The 18,313-nt window shown below is 39.6% G+C and overlaps 1 protein-coding gene across 1 annotated transcript in view; it reads right to left on the bottom strand.

Annotated features, from left to right (window-relative positions):
* zgc:171844 overlaps positions 1–18,313 on the bottom strand; it is a 37,187-nt gene that overhangs the window by 2,747 nt on the left and 16,127 nt on the right. Inside the window, 4 exon segments of the mRNA NM_001127478.1 lie at positions 1,083–1,153; positions 4,445–4,559; positions 9,506–9,579; positions 12,042–12,165. Coding sequence (NP_001120950.1) covers positions 1,083–1,153; positions 4,445–4,559; positions 9,506–9,579; positions 12,042–12,165 — 384 coding nt within the window.

Below are 18,313 nucleotides of genomic sequence, written 5' to 3'. Positions count from 1 at the left end.
GGTTGATTTAAAAAACAACTCATTAAGTAACTATTTCTAAATTCAGTTGTAATCTCCAGCCAACGAATAAATGAACAATAATAACGAAGTGTGGTAAAAAACCTGAGTTATATCCAAAAACATGTCCTATTCTTATGGTGATAGATATATCTCTAAACTTGCCTTTATTAAACAAATACAAATCTGCATATAATAGATAATACTACTAATAATAACAACACTATACAAATGCAAATTGTCATGAATAAACTGAAAAAGCCCTCAAAGTTTTACATTTATGTAGTAAATAAAAATTTTTGTAATATTTTAACCCTTTAATTTTTTTCATAAGTAAAGATATTTGTGTATTGCTGTACATCGTGTGTTTATTAAGCAACGTGTAGGCATTTGGAACTGGATGTGTGCATAATTAACGTGCTCTGCGCTGGACTTTAGACCAGCTTTCAGTTGGTCAATGATGTTGTATTTTAGTTCATCAAAATAGCAACTCCCCTGCGCCTTTACACACCTTCTTTTAAGACCAGCTTACCCATGAGTCCACAAAGAGGGTTAAATGGATTCGCTATTTGAACAACGTGTTGCAAAACATGAAAATTTCTGTTTTGCTGGTCTGAAAATAGCAACAAATTGCACCATACACGTCTTGTGCCAAGTGTATAATAGCTTTCCTAATGTTTAGTTAGAAAATTTTTACAAAGCAAAACTGAAATCAAAACTTTTCTCAACACTTATTGTTTTCCCTAGTTTAGTCAAACATTCCTTCTTCCAGAGACCTTCATGCATTTCTGCACTATTTCTCACAGTTCCCAATTAGCTCATTAGTTGTAAACCAGAGGAAAGCAAATGAAGACAGCACAGCTTATCAACAGTTAGAGAACAGAATTAGCATTCATGCTTGTGACAATGCTTCCTCCTGAGTTCTCTACACTCCATTTTCATTAAACTAGAACAGGCAGTGAGTAAGACAATTAAGATGCTTAAAAGAACAGATTATTATTCATTTGTGAATTAAAAGTGGAAAAAGGAGGTTTAAGAGCTTGGCTTCTGAGCACACAGCAACACACATTTACACATGTACATACTTTTTAAGCTGCACCTGTTGGAAAATTTGCCGTGTAGGAAGTCAGCCATCTCTTTATCCTCCTCTCGCTCTCTGAGTGCAGAAAAACAGACATAAAGCAGACAAATGAACACAGATGAGCAACGTTTTAGCTTAGAGATGGTATGATTTAACATGTTTAAAAAAAAAAAGATTATTATATTCAGGCTGCATTTTTTGATTGCAAATAAAATGAAAATAAAAATACATTGTAAAATATTCTACAAATTTAGGAGACCTGAGAAATAAACTATATTTATGCTGTTGTGTTACCACTTCACAATAAGGTTTAACAATGAGCTAACAATACTTACTATAGCATTTGCAATACTTATAGCATTTATAGATCATAGTTCATCATTTACTAATGCATTAATAAAATCTGAAATAATGCTTGTTAACATTAACTAATGCACTGTTAACAAACTGAAGAAAAATTGATTATCAATAACTAATATTAATAAATATGAATAAATGCTGTAATAAATGTATTATTCATTTTTGTTCATGTTATTAAATAAATTAACTAACAATAACTGATACAACCTTGTTGTAAATGCATTACTGCTGTTTTATATGAATATATTTTAAGATGTCATTTATTCCTGTGATTCAAAGCAAAGCCTTTCAAGGTCTTTTGAGACATTATCTTTCAAAAATCTTTGAAAAATAGTCCCCCCCCTTTTAAAATTTATTTTAAAATTTCTTCCTTTAAAACAATAACAAATATTAAAATTGACATGAAATCAAAAATAAAAATGTTTAATTTAATAAAGCACATTGTTTGGTGTTATTCTTAGGATGAACAAATAATCTGCAAGTTAATCTACTGATACAGCTGTCTGATCCACCTACATGATTTACGTCCAGCCTTTTCCATCCTCCGGCACATAGACTGCAGCTCTGCACAGGAAGTTTGGCCAGAGGAGAAATGGTCATGCCCAACTGAGTCTGGTTTCTCTCAAGTTTTTTTTTCCTTCACTTTCATTAACTGGTGAAGTTTTTTACTTTGCCACTGTTGCCACTGGCTTTCTTGGTTTGGGACCCATGAAGCTGCCCAACAATGGATTTGCTCTTAAGTGTTTGGGCTTTCAGCAGTAAAATTTAAACCACACAGAACTGAACTAAACTTAACCTAATCTCTGTAAACTGGACTGACACGATTTCAATTTACCATAACTTCTATGTTAAGCTGCTTTGACATGCGCTACAGAAATAAAGATGAATTTAATTGGTTTGGTCACTTTTAATCAAAATGTGACCATTTGCTTTTGCTCTTAAATGACATTCCTTCTCTGATGATGTGAGTTTGATGGCTTAAAAAAAGCCACACCCAAAGTTCATTTGCTGTAAGTGGAAGATGATATGTGGAGTGCAAATATAAGCCTCCTCTCCCTTGTCAATATTCCATTTCACTTAAAAAGCATCATCAATCACATTAAAATAAACTATATTTCCATACTTTTGTCTGGTACTGCATATGAAGCTGTAAGTACTTACACAACACCAATGTTTAATAATGCTTAAAAAAAATACGTAATGATGCAAATATCAGAAATCATGTTTTATCAAAGCCATATGTGTTGGTACGCTAGTATATTTTCTGTAAGTATATTATCTGAAATGCTAGAGGTGCAAACCCATTCAATACCCGTCATGATGATGTGTGATTGCATTCAGAGTGGTTTTTAGCACTTGTTAGCATATCCTGGTGGTTGCTATGGGTATTCAGTGTAGTTTATTGGTGATTGACAAGTCTAAACCAGCCTCAATCATTTAGGTTTCTCTCCTTTGTAAATCAATAACATACCTTATCTTTTTGTTAGTTTTTTTGGCTTAGCAAACAGCATTAATTATAAGATGTTGTCTATAATGAAAAGCGAATGAAATGGAAGTAGTACTTTATAGTTTAGTGAACAGTATTTTTGTAATGTATATCTGAGTGAAACAGATTTTCAGACATTAGTGCATTAACGTAGAAATCAATTAAATGTTTGTAGATCACTATTAGTTGTTCTGATGCGATTGACAGGTTGATTCTGCTCTCACAACACAATGCAATCTAATGTTATGAAATAAAAAAAAAAGTAATATAATATAATATTAAACTTTATTATATTATATTATATTATATCATATTATATATATATATTATTTTACTATTCATATTATATTATCTTGTATTATATTAAACTATATTATATTATATTGTACTATACATATTTTATTATCTTGTGTTATATTATATTATATTAAACTATATTATATTATATTATATTGTACTATACATATTTTATTATCTTGTGTTATATTATATTATACTATATTATATTATATTATATTGTACTATACATATTTTATTATCTTGTGTTATATTATATTATATTATACTATATTATATTATATTATATTGTACTATACATATTTTATTATCTTGTGTTATATTATATTATATTATATTAAACTATATTATATTATATTATATTATATTGTACTATACATATTATATTGTATTATATTATATTATATTATATTATAATACTTGATTACTGAAGCTATGAATACAAAATCATTACAAATATTCCTACATACAGTTATTACATTTCTTGTTTCATGTTCAGTTGTCAGTTGTTGTGTGCTGCACCCACCAATATAGCATATCTCATTATTTATTTAGTCTTTAAAATAAAAAAGCAGATCCACACTGTTGTGAACAGTTGTGAATTGAGATGGTGCACGCTCACCAAACCTTCACACTCAAACTCCAAACAATCAATTATTCTCTTAGCACATGGGTCTTAGTGGGAGCGTTTGACATCTCGCTGTTATTCTTTCTCTCCAGCATCCACCGGTGCAATAGCTGCTTGTCATGCGGGTGACGGCAGCTCATTTATCCTGTGAATAAACTGTGAGGACTTCATCCGTGTTGGCTTGTAATGCGTGCGTCACTCACAATTACTCACACACACACAAATGGTCGTGAGGTCCTGGCAGATGGAAACCAGTCAAACTCAAAGCAAAAAAAAATAACAACACGCAACAGCGTCTTCTTTTTTCATTTCAATTCTTGCCCGTGAATCAATCTTACTGTTTTCTGAGAATCAGAGCCACTGGGAGCATCTGACAGCGTGGCGTTAGGTGTGTGTGTGTGTGTGTGTGTAAAGCAAGGGTGGATTATTGGCTTCGAGTGGAGGGTAATTGGATTGCGGCATCTTCACAGATGAGGGAACAGCCACAAGAGGCACAAAACACATTCTCTGGGCTGATAGTCACGCGTGCTTGGCGGTGATCTAAAGGGTTACGGCCAGTGTGCCTGAATGTCTCTGAAGGCTCTTTAACACTGACCTGAGCCTCTCAAACTCCATGTCATCTACTAGAAAGTCACGCGTCTCCACCAGCTTCTGGATCTGTTGAAGCAATTCCTCCTCACGCTGTCGGTCCTCATTAGACTTGTCTTTGTCTGCAAAATTAAATGGATCAGAAATGATGGTAAACACTTGTGAACTTAAGAATGGGCATCAGTTTTCTTTCCAAAATTTTAAGCAAATGGAAAAAAATGGTTTTAAGAAATGTTTTTGACCATCGAATCCCCATTTAAAAAAGATTTCTGAAGGATTGTCAGAATAAGGACACTAGCTATGTTTCAATCCAAACATGCTAATTAAATTTATGCTCAAAACGGGAATATCACATAAAAGGAATTTGAATACAGCACCTTTTCCAAGAAAATATCCCCGCACCATTACACCACCACCACCACCACCACCAGCCTGAACTGTTGATACAAAGCAGGATGGATCAATGCTTTCATGTCGTTGACACCAAATTCTGACCCTACCATCCGAATGTTGCAGCAGAAATTGAGACTCATCTGACCAGGCAACGTTTTCCAATCTTCTTTTGTCCAGTTCTGGTGAGCCTGTGTGAATTGTAGCCTCAGTTTTCTGTTCTTAGCTGATAGGAGTGACACCCCGTGTGGTCTTCTGCTGCTGCAGTCCATCCGCCTCAAGGTTGGACGTGTTGTGCATTTACAGATGCTCTTCTGCATAACTCGGTTGTAACGAGTGGTTATTTGAGTTACTGTTGCCTTTCTATCAGCTGGAACCAGCCTGGCCATTCTCCTCTGACCTCTGGCATCAACAAGGCATTTGGGTCCACAAAACTGCAGGTCACTGGATACTTTCTCTTTTTCTGACCATTCTCTGTAAACCCTAGAGATGGTTGTGTGTGAAAATCCTAGTAGATCAGTAGTTTCTGAAATCTCAGATCAGCCCGTCTGGCACCAACATGTCACGTTCAAAGTCACTTAAATCCCCTTTTGAACAGCAGCAGATCATCTTCACCATGTCTACATGCTTCACCATGTCACCATGTTGCTGCCATGTGATTGACTGATCAGAAATTTGTGTTAACGAGAGGTTGGACAGGTGTACCTAATGAAGTGGCAAGTAAATGTATATTAAAGCGTCTGCTAAATAAGATGAAACTAAAAAATACTAACTTGTAATATTGTTTCACAATAAAGTTGCTTTTACTGCATTTTATGATCATATAAATGCAACCTTGGAGAGAATTGCAGACTTCTCTAAAAAAACAAACAGATTTATTAAGACAGCAATGAAAATACCTGACAGTTTTAGAGCACATAGAAAATCATGCAGTCATATTGATAACAAAATGTGACATTTAAGTATCATAATTGCTGTTTCTTCGTTATTATTTGTGTAATTTACTAACAATTGTTTCCAAGCTTTTTTTTTTTTTTTAAATAGTCCCTACATATGATCAAAAACTAGCTTTTATTTTAACGGCAAATATTCTCCCTTTAAAGTGATATTCCAGGGCATTTTTTTACTTTCATATAATAATTTAGAACACTTTTATGACAATTTTTGTACACAAGTAACAGCTGAATTTCAGCATTTCAATTACATCTGTTCTGTTAAAATTATTTACTCACTGTTTTTGTTTCAAACCTGTTTGATCTTCATTTCTCACAATTTAATTGATCTTTATTTCTATAGCGCTTTTACAATGTTGACTGTGTCAAAGCAGCTCACAAAGGAAATATACACGTTGAACACAAAAGAAGATATTTGGAAGACAGCTGGAAACCTGTAACTAATGACATACTATTTGTTTTTCCTATTATGGAAATCAATGGATACAGATTTTCAACATTTTTCCAAAATATCTACTTTTGTGTTCAACACAATAAAAAAAACTCTTAAAGGTTTGGAACAACTTGTGGGTGAGTAAATAGTGAGTAAATGCTCTTTTTTAAGGTGAATTATCCTTCAACTTCCATTCTGGTAGCATACAGAGCCACAATTATTAAAACTGTTGGTTTGCATATAGAGCTTACTGTATAAAAAAAGCCTGCCTCCACAGATAATCCAGAAAGACCTGCAGGTCTCAAAATAAATGGGCCTCAGCATTGCTGGAATGTGACTTATTTAAAACGGTAAAGTATAACACATTATTATCTGCCGTATTGAATAAATAACCTCTTCTGTGAGCGCAAGCCTTGTGTGCACTTGGAAATGAGGTTTCAGCAGTAAACAAAACACAGCGTACGCTTGATTCGCACATCTCCTTGGAAACTGGAGACCTATAGTGAAGTATGTCATAAGCATGTGCTGAAGAGCTACTGACATGAAAACAGGAGCAGTGAATGATGCTGTTCAAGAGAGAACACGAAGACATCTCAAAGAAAGTCACATAATACTGGGAGTGCAGATCGAGTTCTTCCTCAGATTCTAAAGCAGACTGCATATATGTTAGCTGAATTCCTTTTTTATTGTACTCTGCTACTCACAGGTGTTAGAAATAAATGTATTGAATTAATTTTCATTTATTCGATTTAAATTCTTTTTATAGAGGTATACTTTTAAAGAAATTCAAAGTTGTGTTTCTTGATATAATCAGATTCTCAGCTGTAGTTTTCAATCAGTTGAATGGTTGGAATGTGCTAGTTACAGAAATTTTGTGATGACAAAGAGTCGAGTATTCAATCAATACGATTCTACCAAACAAACTGTTTAGAGCATTGATTAAAGACAATACTTCATCATCTATTTGTATGCCTCTATAAAAACTGGCCCTCTGAGCAACCAGAATGGAATCTCATGTGCCCTACCATACACCCGGTGCAATAAGGCATTTTACTAAAAACAAGTGTAGATTTGTCTACCTCTCTGATTTTGGAGACGTATGTATCACCATCTAGACATAAGAATAGGACATGTATGTGTTTGGATATAACTCCAAACACATTTTTGACCACACTTCATTATTATTGTTGTTTAATTATTTGTTTACTGGAAATTGGAACTGAATTCAGAAAAAGTTTGGAAACATATCTTAACAAACTAAATTAAATATGTAGGCTAATGCATGCCTTCAGTGGAGTGCGAACAACAGGATTTCCTTATCCACGAAAGTAAAGGAGTAAAAAGTAAAAGTAAAGAGAAAGAAAGTAAAGAAGCTGATTTAAGGAGGTTGATTCTTAATCCTCACGCTGCAGATGGTCTGTTTAACTGTTTTATCACTAAAAACATTCAGTTTTTCTACTTACAAAGTCTGACATGTTAATTGCGAAGGCGCCTTGGTGCAACGCAACAGACTCTTAAAGGGAATGTGAGATGAGACTCTTATTGCTTTAATGCACGCTATACTCAAAACACACCCATAACTCATTATGAGAATAAGCACCACCCTGTTAGACCATGCAGCGGGGTGCAGTGTACTTTTCGGTCCTTAAACTAGCAAAAGTGGATTTGGACATGCCCTTAATGCACTTGCACCATGCGCTTTAGACTTTGTGCTTAGATTGTTAAAATAGAACCCCTTGTGTTTATTCTGTATTGTTCACTTGCTGCAAGGCCATGAAATCTTTTGAAATAAATCTTCCTGAGTCTTGGGATAATTTTTTATCCTGACAACAGGTTTGGGAGAGGGGTCATTTTTAAAAAAAATATTGAAGGAAGTCTCCAATAATCACAAAGGCTGCATTTATTTGATTATAAATGCAGTAAATAAAATCTTAAAAATTGGATAATTTTCTATCTGAATTCAAAGCTTTATTTTCTGCATCATTACTCCAGGCTTCTGTTTTACAGCATCTTTCAGAAATCTTATTATGGCTTATTGATGATATAAGATTTGCTGTAAACTGTTCTGACTGCACTGATGAATAAAAAGGCATGTTGTTTGAATATCTAACAGACACGATGTTCAGTTTAAAGCTGTTTAAAGCATCACCTAGCCTCTGCTCTGTAAGGTAGAAAATAAAAACAGATGCTCTCCACCACTGAGAATCAGATCTGTATTCGTCTCCTAGATTTGAAAAACAAATCTGTTAATTAAGAGTTGCCAGTAGCTCGTGATTCACAGGTGTTTTTCTGCTTATTTACACTTTCAAATTGCATTATGGCACTTGATCTCTGCTCCAACAACTTTTAATGATTAAAATGTAACTCTGCAGTTTAAATTATTTTATTGACATTTTTAGTAGTTTGAAACGATTTGTTATATGAGAAATAATATCTGGTTCGAGCCTCGGCTGGGTCAGCTGGTGTTTCTTTGTGGAATTTGCATGTTCACCCTGTGTTCGCGTGGGCTTCCTCCAGGTGCTTCGGTTTCCCCCACAGTCCAAAAACAAACGGTACAGGTGAATTGGGTAGGCTAAATTGTCCGTAGTGTATGATTGTGAATGAGTGTGTATGGATGTTTCCCAGAGATGGGTTGCTGCTAAAAGGGCATCCGCTGCGTAAAGCATATGCTGGATAAGTTGGTGGTTCATTCCGCTGTGGCGACACCACAATAATGAAGGCGCTAAGCCGAAAAGAAAATGAATAAATGAATGCATGAATGAAAAGTGTTGCTAGTAAAGTACATATTTTTTGTACAATAATTTAATTGACCATTGCAATGTTTTGTTGTATTAAGCTTCTAACATGTCAACAAAAGTCACTTTGTTAAAAATTTTGTTACACCTGGCTCTAAGATGTAACATTAAGGCAGACGGCACCACAAAATAAAGTCAAAAATAATATTTATTCTAACTCAATTGAAAATAACAATCCAAACATCAGTATGTTCAATCAGTGTGAAGAGCATGTGGATGGATGTGGTGTGTCATCAGCGGTAGTGTTTAAATGCAAAACCAAACATAAAGCCCAAATTAGAGCGCAGCTCTGGCCAACTGCCCAGTAAATCGCCAGCGGCCCTGAACATTTTCAACATCAAAAGTTGATGGAGCACAGATCAAGATCCCATATTGCCCTTAGAAAAACACCTGTGAATCACAAACTATGGGTAACTCTTACTTAACACATATTTTTACAGTTCAGACTCAGTCCAACATCAATAAATTAAAGGTTATTTTTAATTTTAAGAACATACCTGGGATGGAAACCAGTTTCTGGAGCTCTTTTTTGAGCCTTGTGATCTCCTTACACAACTGGATGTCATCCATCCTGATGAATCATAGAAGAAAAAGAGAATAAAATGAGCTTTTAAATAGCCCTACAGTGATTTTTCACATATTACATTTCATATAGGGTGTGATGCAGCTTTTTGTCAATCTAGATGGCCTGCAAAAGGGCACTATAAATGCCATTAAAGTCTTTCAAGAGAAAGCAGCGATTCTGAACTTACTAAAATTAGTATGTCATTCCAGTCTTCCTTTAGATTCATAACCAGTGTTGGGGCTAATGCATTACAAGTAATGTGAGTTACCTCATTACTTATTAATATTAAGCACAGTAAAGCTTTTATCTTGTTAATATTAAGCACAGAGTAAAGTAACACATTACTTTGAAAAATGAAGTAATAATATTTGAGTTACTTTTTAAAACACATTGCTTTAAGCTTTCATTAATCTGTATGTAATCCGTAACGTCATGTATAGCTCTGGAATTAGGAATTTCTCAGAAGATAACATCCTAAATTTTCCATTTTTTATGTGTTTTTTTAAAAGATAAATGAAAGTGCAGCTTGTACAGTGTGTGGTTTAATGCAGAGCTTCTCTGTTAAAAAAAAAAAAAAAACGAAGAAGTCTTTTAAGTCTCTGCAAGTTTTAAAAGAGATGAAGCCTCAGTCATGCAGGCAAAGTAACGTAAAACTAACTCCAAATGAAAATAACGCATTACTTACCATAAAAAGTAACTAAATAATGCCTAAAGTAACTTTTTAAGGAATACTTGTAACTTAATATTGTAATGCATTACTTTCAAAAGTAACTTTCCCCAACATGCTCATAACAAATCTCCATAATAGTTAAGCCAATGGACTTTACTGCAGCCCATCAACAATGTCTATTTTGACCTTCAACCAGGTTCTGACCTCAACCTTAAACAGACTGTGCCAATGGACCAATCAGAGAAGAGCAGATTCTCAGAAAAGTTTAGAGAGGCCAAATCCTTAAATGAGCAAAGAGCTGCTTTTATAATGTGTATTAAATTTTTTTTTATACATATACATACCTGTAGATTAGGGATGGATGTAAATACTCCCAAAACATAAAACATAACTAGCAATAATTAGAGAAACATTAAATTATTCACAAGAAATAAAATCAAAACCAATTTCAAAATCTCCTCAGACTGTCCTTTATGTTCTTAGATCCACATTATTGTACACTAAAACATATTTTCCAGACAGAAGTCAAGGTAGGAGTAAACGGCATGAATTTATCAAAACACACTTCATTGAATGATGCTAAAAGAGTCTGTTTGGCAATGAAATAGCACATAATATGGTTTACTAGGCACTGTGCACACTGCTATCATACAAATAACACACACACACACACACACACACACACACACACACACACACACACACACACACACACACACACACACACACACACACACACACACACACACACACACACACACACACACACACACACACACACACACACACACACACACACGCACACACACGCACACACACACGCACACACACACACACACACACGAAGCTGGTGTTGTGATCAAGCAGATTTGTATCAATGGCATAGCACACAAAACTCGCTCGCAGGGTTTGCTATTGTTGTAAATAAGTGCAGTGCATCTATTTACCAATAAACTTCCTCAACAATTTCCCCTGTTTTTATCACATTATCTGTGCCTCTAGATCTTACATGTCTGCACTGGACAGATGCATTTTGTTCAAATGGTTTCTGAATGAAAAATTATTTTCGTTCTGCTGTTGAACATAAAAGAAGATATTTTGATTAATGTTGGAAATGGGTAACCATTTACTTTCATAGTATTTTTGTTCCAATGGATGTCAATGGCTGAATATCTGATTTTGTGTTCAACAGAAGAAAAAAACTTGAACAGGTTTGGAACCACTTGAGAGTTTGTAAATTGTGAGTAGGCTGTTTTTTTTCTTTTTCTTTTTTAGTTACTTACAAATAAATCCCAATTTGCAGGATGTGCTTTTTCAAATAATAGATATAATGGAGACCAAGTTGTTCCACTTTTATTGTACAGCTTGGTTTGTATAATTAATTTGCATTGTGGATTAAAAAATGTCCTGAACTAGTCTTAGTCTGTTGATGATGATGATAAATCTGTGAAAATGTATACAGTATGGGTTGCGTTTAAGCAAACAAATTAGGTTTAGTAATGTTCAGCTTAATTTGTTTGTTTATATTCAGCCCAAATAAAATGTTTTAAAATATATTTGTAAATCCAAATAATCATCTTTGAATATTCTTCTCAGTGTACCTCTTTTAAAGGCAAATGTCTTAATTTGTCTCCCTGTACTTAAAAATGCTTTAACTTTCACTTAAAATGTGAATTATTGGCAAAAATATTTTGTGTGAAAACAGCTATGCCAGTTTCTTTCATGCATGTCAAGCAGCCACCTGTGGTTCTATCATAGTAGGAAAGCAGTCAGACTCAATCTAAAAAGGCAGACTCACATATATCTGAGCTCAGACTCTTTGCGCACGAGTGCATCTTTTATCCTCTCGATTTTGAAGAGCTCTCCCTCAATGTCCTCCACAGTAATAGTGGAATCAGCCATGGACACCACGTCATCTTCAGCTGTGATCAACAACAAAAACACATCACATTATGGCCCTCTGAAGAAGCACTTTCAAGAATACATATTTTCTTTTGAGACAAAACTAACATTTTTAGTTTTTTTTAAGCTCTCTCGTTCTCTCTTTCTCTATTTACAGTATAATGCTGGAATGGTGAAAATAGAGTATAACTTAATTTACAGTATAATGCTGGAATGGTGAAAATAGAGTATAACTTAAAAGGGTATGTACTCGGTAAAACCTAAAAAAGTAACTCAAACCATTTGAGGAAACCAATTGCAACAAACCATTTAAGTTCAAAAACTAATTCTAATGAGTACTGTGAACTTAATCCATTTGAGTAAATAAAGCAATTTGAGCAAAGTAAAACCCAATACATGAAGAGAACTCAAACCAACTGAGTACTATAAAACCCAATAAGTTAAGCCAACTCAAATTGTTTGAAGAAACTGATTGCTATAAACCATTTGAGGTAAAAACAAATCTATATGAGTACTGTGAACTTACTCCATTTAAGTTGAAGTCATAAGGTATTTAATTAACTCAATACCTTCAACAATGAGTTTAAAACTCTTTTCAAATGAGTTGAAATAACTCAAGTAAATTGAGTTTTTTACAGTGCATAACTAACTTATAATAATGTACTATTAATGTAGGAAACATATTACAAAATTTGTAAAATGTAACTTTAAATATTTAAAATGTTTCCATTAAAACAAAATTCTAATAATAAAACAATAAACATATAATATTATAATAGAAATAACCAAAAACATTGACAACATTAATACATATTTATTTTCTGTTTTTATTTTATTCTATAAAATGCATTTGCTTTTTGTTCATTTGTTAACATTTCTTTAAAAAAATTAAATAAAATACTTTGTTTTGGGTTTTAAGCAGAAAATGACAATAAGTCAGAAAAACAAATGTTTTCATTTTATGTAAAACAGGGTTATTCAACCAAAAATGTATTTCTTAACTTTTCTGAAGTGAAAACATGATATTTATTTATTAATTTATTATTTTCATGTGTACTTCATGGTCATAGATTTATTTATCTATTTATTTTTGTTAAGGCAGCAACATCAAACCAGGGTGAAGCACTGTAGTTACTGAACATTGTTATGTTGGTTTACCAGTTTGTCGTCTTCCGCTTGAAGTTAAAAATAATAGCACGATCACACATTTGTTCAGAAGCAGGATTTCTGTGATGTGGACTCTGCTAACAAGCGATCTGGTGTTGAGCGGCTACATTTCAAAGCAGGAGCTGCGGATGAAGATGATGATGGTGATCTTCAATCTGCTAACTATTAATACTGAACTCGGCATGAGTCAGCGGGAGGCTGACAATAAGGGCTGAACGACCTCCGTGTTCAGTTCATCATACAGCACTGATTCACTATATGCAGAGCATCATTACTTGGTTGTGTTTTAGACAACCTAATGAAACAGACAGCAATAACACTGAAAAAAAACAAAACGTGTGAAAAACTAATGATGCAGTTATTTATGGAGACAAATTTCACATTAGACATTACAAACTGCACTGTAGAAAAAGGTTTTGATTAGTTGCATTAGTTTGTCCAGCTTTATTAGCATTTTTGCCACACAAATGTAAAGAATAAAATAATAAAGAAGAAAGAGTCTAGTCTAGATTTAGTTGATGAAAAATATTTTTTAAGAAGAAATACATATTTTAGTTAATGACTGCACAATAAAATTGCATTAAAATTATAAATTAAACTTTAATAATACTATTAGAAATGATAACATCTGATAAACATTGCATGAAATATTATTACAACTATTGAAATATTTTTGGTATTTTTATTTTATAAAAATATAATATTTAAAGGGACAGTTTGCCCAAAAATGACAGTTCTGTTATCATTTACTCTTTTTCACTTGTTCCAAATCTGTTAGGAGTTTCTTTCTTCTGTTGTGCACAAAAGAAGATATACTGAAACATTTTAGAAAACAGCAGGATTTTACTCACTATTTTACTATAGATTTACTATGGATCTCAATAACAATGTTGGTTTAGAAAACTCTTCTGAATATCTTGTTCCCCTTGGGGGGGAACTTCAGCACTATAAGTGGATTTGATTTGTAAAATCCACGCATTGGGAGGATTCGGATCAGAAGCCGCTTGTCTGGAGAGTATTGAACGGGCCAATGAATGAAATTAATTGGCAGCGTAAGCTTGCGCAGGTGTGCGACATCTGCAATTATCTCAGCATATAAGCACACCTGAAGCCAGCAGACGCCATCCTTTTCGCTTCAGATCCTTTCTGAGTGAGTCGATGAGGGTTCCTCTTGCTGTTCAGCACTTCAGAGCGAACGAGTGTGTCTCCCGGTCCAGAGTGGGTCTTCGCGGTGGCAGACGGTCGAGCTGGGTTACTCCCTTGCCTGCGGTTCTTTGGGTCCGGTCCTCCAGAGCGGTGCGTATAGTTGCAACTTTCCTAAAAGAGCAACACAGTCGTGCAGCACGTCCTTTTCAGGATGGCGCTCCGACTGTGCGTTTCTGGATGCGGGGGTTTCCTGGCTCCGGATGATGGACACGATCACTGCATTGCATGTTTGGGGGTCCAGCATGTTAATGCGGTGCTCGCGGGCGGTTCATGTCGTCATTGCGATGCCATGACCGTTGCACAGCTAAGATCGCGGCTAACTTTCGCAAGAGAGCGAGCCACCCCAGTTGCCTCCTGTTCTAAAAAAGCAGCGGGCGCTCGGGCAGATCTGAGGGTTTCAGCGGGAGATAATCCGCCGCCCACGGGCTCGCGGACCTCTCGCTCCTCACGGCGCTCCATCCAAGCTTCGGGTGGTGAGAGTGATCCGTCTAACCAGATGGTAGCTCTCACACTCGCTGACACCGGAGATCAGATGTCCTCCGCGGCATCGGAGGGTGGGCTTTCACTGTCCGACGAAGATCCGGACCCGCTCGCCCCCTCCGGGCAGGTGAGCGCTGTCAAATCGGATCCTGAAGCGGACATGTTAGCCGTGCTTTCCAGGGGTGCTTCGGCCGTGGGGTTGGAGATGGTTTATCCCCCAGCTCCGCGGCCGGACCGACTAGATGGGTGCTACGTAGAGGACCAGAAGGCGAAGCCTTCGAAGCCTCTCGTCCCCTTCTTCCCGGAAGTGCACAGTTAGCTCACGCAGTCTTGGAGGGCACCTTTCTCTGCCCGTGCTGCGTGTGCCTCCGCCCTCACCGCCCTTGACGGCGGAGCTGCCAGGGGGTATGAGGCGATCCCGTCAGTGGAGCGCGCTATCGCGGTCAATCTTTGTCCGCGCGGCGCCTCTACGTGGCGGGGTTTGCCCCGCCTCCCGTCCAAAGCCTGTAGGTTGTCTGCCTCCCTCGGAGCCAGAGCTTATAAGGCTGCGGGCCAGGCTGCTTCTGCTTTGCACGCGATGGCCACCTACCAGCGCTACCAAGCGCAGGCGCTGGCCGAGCTGCACGAGGGCGGGTCCAACCCAAGCTTATTACATGAGCTGCGCACCGCGACCGACTATGCTCTTCGGACTACTAAGTCCGCCGCGTGTGCGCTGGGGAGGACGATGTCCACACTTGTGGTTCAGCAACGCCACCTCTGGCTAAACCTGGCCGATATGCGCGACGTTGACAAAGTTCGCTTTCTTGACTCGCCCATATCCCAGGCTGGCCTGTTCGGCGACACCGTCGGTGAATTCACCCAGGAATTCAAGGCGGTGAAAGAGCAGTCGGATGCGATGGGCAATGTCATCTATCGGCGTGGCCGTAAGCCCGCTCCGCCCGCCGAGCCATCCACTTCCGCTGTTCCTCGCCGAGGGCGCCCGCCAACGAGTGCTGCCCCGCCCCCGCCTGCGCCTCCGGCCAAGCGGGCGCGGCGTTCACCTCGAAAGCAGGCAGCCCCTCCTGCCCAGGGCGCCGTTAAGTCCGGTAAACGGACCGCGAAGCGTCCCTGAGACAGGCCATCCGGAGAAGAGGAAACTTGCTCTTTCCCCGCTGGAGGGCGGGGCCCCGATAACAAAGGTACTTTTCAGTGCCACCAAAACATCAGTAAAAGAGCACTTTTTCCCTTCCCCGGATGTGACTGCACGAGTTCTGCCAGTCCGGGACGCGCTGCCTTCCGGCTCGCAGACTCTACGTGCTTCGCCAGTGGCTCACGAGCGCTGGGGGGACGGTCTCCCTTCCCTCAGCCCTCCAGCCCCCTCTCCGGAGTCAGGGTGCGGAGCCAGAGCGAATCGCTCTCCTCCAGCTCTTCCGCGGGACCCTCGTGCTTCCCGGATCAGCACACCCACTCCGCGCTGCCCCACCGCTGGTACGTCAGCGATTGTAGCGATGACTCCATTAGCGAGGGCTCTGCCTGCCTGGTTAGCGCGGGCCAGCCCCTCGCGGTGGCTCATACGCACAATCAGACTCGGTTACGCGATTCAGTTCGCGAAACGGCCCCCCAAGTTTACGGGCGTGTATTTCTCCAGGGTCAGCCCCCTGTCCGCCCCTGTCTTGCGAGAGGAGATTGCTGCCCTCCTGGCGAAGGGTGCAATCGAGCCGGTTCCTCCAGCCGAGATGGAGAGTGGGTTTTACAGCCCATACTTCATCGTACCCAAAAAGAGCGGTGGGTCACGGCCAATCCTAGATCTGCGCGTTTTGAACCGCTGTCTGCACAGGCTGCCGTTCAGAATGCTCACGCAGAGGCGCATTCTCCAATGCGTTCGTCCTCGGGATTGGTTTGCAGCCATAGACCTGAAGGACGCGTATTTCCATGTCTCCATTCTTCCACGCCACCGCCAATTTCTGCGGTTTGCGTTCGAGGGTCGAGCGTGGCAGTACAAGGTCCTCCCCTTCGGGCTCTCTCTGTCTCCGCGGGTCTTCACCAAACTCGCGGAGGGTGCCCTAGCGCCCCTTCGGCTCGCGGGCATTCGCATACTCAATTATCTCGACGACTGGCTGAATTTAGCCCACTCGCGGGAGCAATTGGTTATGCACAGGGACAAGGTGCTTCGGCATCTCCGCCTACTGGGGCTTCAGGTCAACCGAGAAAAGAGCAAACTCGCCCCCGTGCAGAGGATTTCTTTTCTCGGGATGGAGCTGGACTCGATCACCATGGTAGCGCACCTCTCCGAGGAACGCGCTCGCCTGTTGCTGAACTGTCTGAGGGAGCTCGACAGCAAACTAGTGGTCCCACTGAAGTTCTTTCAGAGGCTCCTGGGGCATATGGCATCCGCAGCCGCCGTCACGCCGCTCGGGTTGCTCCATATGAGACCACTTCAGCACTGGCTTCACGATCGGGTCCCCAGACGCGCATGGCACGCGGGCACACACCGGGTCTCGGTTACTGCGCTGTGTCGCCGCGCCCTCAGCCCTTGGAACGACCCCTCGTTCCTACAGGCCGGTGTGCCTCTAGGACAGGCGTCCAGCCATGTTGTTGTTTCAACAGACGCTTCCAACACGGGTTGGGGGGCCATGTGTCGCGGGCATGCGGCTGCGGGCCTCTGGAAGGGGGCCCAGCTGCATTGGCATATCAATCGCCTAGAGCTGTTGGCAGTGTTCCTCGCTCTCCACCGCTTTTTACCGGTGCTGGAGCGGCAACACGTGCTGGTCAGGACGGACAGTACGGCGGCGGCGGCGTATATCAACCGCATGGGGGGTATGCGCTCTCGCCGCATGTCTCAGCTCGCCCGCCGTCTGCTCCTCTGGAGTCACCCGCGGCTGAAATCGCTGCGCGCCATTCACGTCCCAGGCACGCTCAATCGTGCAGCCGATGCGCTCTCACGACAGCTGTTACGCCCTGGAGAATGGAGACTTCACCCCGAGTCTGTTCAGCTGATATGGGCGCGATTCGGGGAGGCCCAGATCGATCTGTTTGCTTCCCCCGAGAACGCTCACTGCCAGTTGTTTTTTTCCCTGACCGAGGGCTCTCTCGGCACGGATGCACTGGCCCACAGCTGGCCTCGGGGCATGCGCAAGTATGCGTTTCCCCCAGTGAGCCTGCTCGCGCAGTTTCTGTGCAAGGTCAGGGAGGACGAGGAACAGGTTCTGCTAGTTGCGCCTCTTTGGCCCAACCGGACCTGGATATCAGAGCTCTCACTCCTCGCGACGGCCCTCCCCTGGCGGATCCCTTTGAGAGAGGACCTACTCTCTCAGGGACAGGGCACCATCTGGCACC

The sequence above is a fragment of the Danio rerio genome, chromosome 3, assembly GCF_052040795.2.
Source record: "Danio rerio strain M-AB ecotype USA chromosome 3, GRCz13ab, whole genome shotgun sequence".
Classification (NCBI taxonomy): Eukaryota; Metazoa; Chordata; class Actinopteri; order Cypriniformes; family Danionidae; genus Danio; species Danio rerio.
Note: the sequence above shows the minus strand (reverse complement) of the source record. Positions and strands in the feature narration are given on the sequence as shown.